General features: G+C 36.6%; 1 protein-coding gene across 1 annotated transcript in view; it reads left to right on the top strand.

Moving 5' to 3' along the window:
* PSMD2 (proteasome 26S subunit ubiquitin receptor, non-ATPase 2) overlaps positions 1-5,825 on the top strand; it is a 45,451-nt gene extending 39,626 nt beyond the window's left edge. The window contains exons 19-21 of the mRNA XM_073626598.1: positions 4,916-5,042; positions 5,182-5,300; positions 5,550-5,825. Coding sequence (XP_073482699.1) covers positions 4,916-5,042; positions 5,182-5,300; positions 5,550-5,732 — 429 coding nt within the window. The 3' untranslated portion in view covers positions 5,733-5,825. The remainder of the gene's footprint in view (positions 1-4,915; positions 5,043-5,181; positions 5,301-5,549) is intronic.
* Positions 5,826-6,000: the final 175 nt, after the last annotated feature.

Below are 6,000 nucleotides of genomic sequence, written 5' to 3' on the forward strand. Positions count from 1 at the left end.
CGTACAAAGGAGAGGGATTTTCACGGTGCAAGTAAGTTAAGCATATGAAAAAGCTGTATATCTTTTCTCTTTTTAAAAAAAAAAAAAAAGTTTGTTTACATTTAAAAAACACATATATTATGTAGAGTAACAGACATATTCCTTTTGAAACTTAAAACAAGGTGGTCAAAGTAGGGAATGACAAAGAAAAATGTACACTACGGATTCACAGATGGTAGTTATTGCATACTAGCCCGACATGTTTCGCATTGTCGCTTTTTCAAGGGATATGCAACTGTTTAGTGAGTCATCCAATACTTTTAGTAATTCCCTGAAGTTGACCCTACAAAATCTCGTCAGAACCGGCATATACAGACACAGCCAAGCATGACAGCAGGGGGGCTTTTTTTGCAACCACAAGGAGCAGTAAGGTGAAGGCCGAAGATTAATTAAAACTGCAACCAAGGACACAGATGGTCAGCGGTAATAGTGAAATGATGATTGCAAGGAATAGTGGATATGTTAAGGCCTGCTAAAGTCTTGGCTTGCATCCTCCGGCGCTGGCAGGTGAATATACAAGTGTTGGTGCACTTGCCGTGTGTGCTACATAACTTTACAGTGTCTTATTGACCAAAAGAAATAAAAATATAAATATTAATATATTGTCAAACTAATATAAATAAACAAAATTAAATGTCTCTGTGCTGGTGTGCTAAACCAATAAATCCTCCGCAGAAAATTTTCTTTTTCTACAAACTATTACATGATTCCATTTGTGATTTTAAAGTGCTTCTGTGCAAAAAACTTTTTGAAAAAATTGAAAATTAGAAATATAAAATTAAAAAATTAGAAATTAAAAATACAAATATATGTGCAGACCCAAATTTTAAATATCCAAAATTAGGGTGCTTCTGTGCTGGTGAAAAAACAATATTGTTCTTTTTGCAAAGGTGGTCACAGCATGCGTGCTTTATCTGTGCTCTTATTGTGACTGCACTCACTGGAACTCCCCCCCCCCCCCCCCCCCCCCCCCTCTCTTGGGGTATGGAGCATTCACAGTATCCGCCACTGTGCAGCAATCTGAAGGCTGGATATTCCCCGGTGTGTTAATAGTTTCCACTCTTGTCCCAAATGTCATATAAGGTATAGGAGAAAAGGATTCCAATAGTGTGATATTGTTTTACTACTTAAAATCATGAAAAGGGTACTCACATTTAGTGAAAGATAAAAAAGCATTTGTCGCTGACACAAAGACCGGTGACCGGAAGTGATGCAAAAGCGTGTGCAGATCCTGCCCTACGCGTTTCGTCACTGATGTCATCTGGAGCGTGCACCGCAATTGCCTCATCTCCTTTTATATAGTAAATCGCAACTTGAGTAATTAACATTGACAGCGGCCATTTTGGGTAAGATTTTGCAGACCGAAGTCCGCATGTTATATGCACTTGTCCCGGCGGCCATTTTTGTTGAGGTAATGCAGACCTAAAACCACTGTTGTGAAATATAATACCCATGGCCATATTTGATGATATTATGCAGACCGAAGTCTGCATTTCAAGTGTTCTGGAGCCCTATTAATAGCGTTCTATTGCGAAATGTATTTATTAAATTAATAGGATTTTATATTTCTTGCTGAACGCTGTTATGAGTTGGGAGAGGCATTTGCTATATATGCTATAAGTTATGAAGGCTGTCTTAAAAAATAAACTATTTTGTGTGCCTTCTAATTGATACATAACCCTATACTCCTCGCAATAATCTATTTAAATATACCCCTATATACATTAAAATCATTAGTTTATTACATATATAATCTATATATAAAAAAGAAAAGGAAAATAAACTATAAAAATAAAATATCAAAATTACATAAAATAAAATATAAAATGTTTTTAGGTGTTGAAAGAGGGCTTGTTTTAGAGGAACAATAGAGGTGAAATATAGAAACATATTTTTTTTTTTTAATTTTTTGGCAGTAAAATTATGATAAAACCAACCAATTGCTTTAGTGTAGATGTGAAGGGACTTTTTGTACTATGGTTTCTATTTAATTTGCTATTCGCTCAGAGGAAAATTTATGTTTCTAAAAATTAGTTAAAAAACTATTCAAATCTACATCAATATTCATTCCTATGAGTTGGACAGTATCTAATTGGAAGATCCATTTTGTTTCATTTTGGGAGACTTTGATTTTCTTGTTTTCCCCCCTCCAATGCCCTTTGATCTTGTCTATGCCATAAAAGGTCATGCATGTAGGATCCCTGTTATGATGGTCTCTGAAATGTCTGGAAAAGCTATGTTTATTAAAACCTTTCTTGATGTTGTTTATATGCTCCCGGATCCTTACATGCAGTTCTCTTGTGGTTCTGCCCACGTATTGTTTGTGGCACGGGCACTCTAACACATATGTTACATGTGTGCTTTTACATGTAATTAACTCTCTTATATCTCTTTTATATTGTATTTAGTTCCAATAGTTTGTAGAAAAAGAAAATTTTCTGTGGAGGATTAATTGGTTTAGCACACCAGCAGAGAGACATTTATTTTGTTTATTTATATTAGTTTGACAATTATATTAATATTTATATTTTTATTTCTTTTGGTCAATAAGACACTGTAAAGTTATGTAGCACACACGGCAAGTGCACCAACACTTGTATATTCATCAATTAATTTATTTTTAAAACACGGAAACAGAACGGCGTCATATCTACTTTATTTTCTTTTCAATCATATACTCCACCTAGTGGTAGTAATTAGTAGCAGCAGCACTTCCTTTTGGTTTTCCTTTTTGTTTTTTGGTCAATATTTATTTCCTTTGCGTGGAATCATTCACATTTCCATGATCTTCTGCTTGTTTTGGTGGGAGTTTGGTTTCACAGTCTTTCTAGTTCATGCTGTTCTGGTGATTTCCTCTGTCCTAGCCTGAGCATCATGTTGAACCTCTGTGGCTTCCCCTTACTAGCCAGGGGCTTACCCGATTAGGTTCAAATTCAGACATGGGTCTTCAGGTGATTTTTTGCGTTGCAGTCACTCTCTGGGCCTTTCTTCTGGACCTTTCAGTGATCGTTTCCTACCCCTTCAGTTGTATTTTCTTTTGAATGTCTCAACTATCTGAATTTCTTTTTCCCTCATTAAAGGAGAAAGAGAAGCGAAAATAACACCTTTTGTCCAAGCTCTGCTCAACCAATCCCAAATCCATACCCTGCTTACTTCAAAACTCCCTGTTTAATATCACACCCCCTCATACTACTAGCAGCTTATATACCCATATTCTCCACATAAGAGTGGGCCCATTTGTAATAGATGCTAAATAGATACTTCCAGCTATTCATGTCTGAGGTCCTCAGGAATGCATGTCATGCAAGGGTATAAAAATCTATCTGTGTTCCCATAGGAAATTTCATTATTCTTTGAAAATGCTGTACTGAATCTATAATATTTAGTGATTTGTCTACTCCTTTGTATCCCCAATTTTAAAACCAATAAAAACTATTTGGAAATAAACTTTTTAAAATTATTTTAAGAAATTAAGCAGTTACAATACTCAGCCCATTCTGCTGTTACAATCTGCATGGCACTATCATATGTAGGTGCGTCTGTTACAAGTCACATAAGTTTACAAACGAGAGAGAGTAAAAAAAGTTGCACAGATTACAATGAACATTAGAAACACGCATCACATCCTGATGTGCAGAATAGACACACCCTTTTATAATCTCTAAACAACCAAGGTATACTTAAGAGAGCCTTCATGTAACAATGGTACCTATGGTGACTGGTCATGAAATAGGTGAAAAATAATTGTTCAATACAATGTGCAAATATCCCCCCCCCCCTTTCTATATCCTAAGACAAGTGTAACAAGGGGGAATATATGAGGAAAAAGTGTGAGGTGAGGATCCCAGCTGTACTCAAGATCTGATGTAACCTCACCATCAAAAGGATTGAAAAAAAAAAACTGAAGTGGGGAGAGGAGAAGAAAATGGGAGAAGTTCAAGGAGCAGATAAGGGGGGAAGAACCCTCCCCGTTCCATCATCTCCCACTCCCCTTTTTTAGGCCGGCAAGAAAAGATAATAGGATCAAAAATCAGGTCTCAACTGGTGAATGCATCAAGGCACCTGTACATCTGAGGTCTGACCTACTACATCTATATACTGTGAAGAGCAGGTGTAGTCTGACCATGGAATCCACTTTTGTACTTGCCTTAAAACCTTTTTCATGGATTTAATTGAGGGATGCAGGTCCCCCTGTGTTTTTTGCTGTTGCCGTTTTGGTACTGCTTTTTCACCAAACTTTTAGTAGGTGGCAGTACAACCAAACTGTAACTGAATTCTGTCCCACAATGGACTCCAAAAATAGATTTTATCGTGAGTACGAAAATCTTATTTTATATATCTAGTCACTGCTCTCTCTGTAAGAACTCAGACTAGTGGGGGAATCGTATTGTTGTATGTCTGCACTGCGAAGGAGTGCTTTCATAGTTCCCTAGATGACATCTACGTTACTGTGCTGTTGTGTTGCTCCCGTGAAAGCCCTCCTATCCAGCTCCTTATTTTGACTTTGGGACAGCCAAAAAAAACAAAGATGGAAGGGCAAATGTATGCAAAGAAATGCAGTAAACTTTTGAAAATCTAAAAAAAAAAAAATTGGCTTTACTGGAGGGCAATGGCCAGTTTTTATGAATTGATATTTGCCACAATGCAGCTTTTAAATTATTGGAGGCATAATTATAGGCACGGTTTTGGGCCCTTAGTCAGTGGATGCACAGTAATAAATGTGTCTGCAGACAATGGAACTCTGGAGAAGGAATACACTTTATGCTAGGGTAGAGCATTCGTATCTTTTATATATAGATGTATGTACATATTTTTTTTTTTTCTAATGAACTTTGTTTCAGCCGCCCTTGTAACTGAGGATATCTATGTTTTGCAGGGTCTGACACACCTCGGCAAAGGCACACTTACGCTATGTCCATATCATAGTGACCGCCAGCTCATGAGTCAGGTAGCAGTGGCAGGATTATTAACTGTACTTGTGTCTTTTCTGGATGTAAGGAACAGTAAGTCGTTTTTTTATTTTATTTTTTTCCATTTTGACCCTCTTACTATTAATCTTTTTGCTTTCTTTTCTTTTGGCAGACACTCTATCACTGTATGTGTATTTAACTTTTTTTTTTATTTTATTTTTTTTTTTTTTAGTTATTTTGGGAAAGTCTCATTACGTACTCTACGGTTTAGTAGCTGCAATGCAGCCACGAATGCTGGTCACATTTGATGAGGAGTTGCGGCCTTTACCAGTATCTGTTCGAGTGGGTCAGGTAAGTAACAGAACATAGACATCATGATTTACCTGAGTAATTAGAAAACTGGGGTCCTCATTTTCTTTCATATCGGTGGATGATCACACATGAAAATAGTGTGGTGTGGTTTTAGTTGTCATTCCTTCTTTGAAGCTTAGAAAAGAAAGGTAACATGATTTGGCTGCTATGAACTTTCACACAAACTTGCCAGACAGCAAAGAAAATGTCACATTACCTTAATGCAATGATTTTTTTTTTCTTCTGTAGGCTGTAGATGTTGTGGGTCAGGCTGGGAAGCCCAAGACCATCACTGGTTTCCAGACGCATACTACCCCTGTCTTACTGGCACATGGTGAGCGGGCAGAACTAGCAACAGAGGAATATCTTCCCGTGACCCCCATCCTTGAGGGATTTGTCATTCTCAGAAAGAATCCTAATTACGACGTCTAGTGCTGTTATCTAAATAACATATGGGAGGGAATATTGTGGGCTGGTCGGACTAGTTGTGTTTTTTTTTTTTTTTGTTTTTTTTTTTTTTTTGTTACTAAATATTATTAAATAATTTCACAACTGTATCCAAGTTGTCACCTATGCCTTCTTTTGGTATACATTTTTATTAATGGGGGTTTTCAAACCTGTATAAACTTTTAAAAACACATTTTATTGCTTGGATTTTGTTTTCTAGCATTATTTTATCATGGAAAAGTTACAATTTAAC

This window comes from Aquarana catesbeiana, linkage group LG04 (assembly GCF_042186555.1).
Source record: "Aquarana catesbeiana isolate 2022-GZ linkage group LG04, ASM4218655v1, whole genome shotgun sequence".
Lineage (NCBI taxonomy): Eukaryota > Metazoa > Chordata > Amphibia > Anura > Ranidae > Aquarana > Aquarana catesbeiana.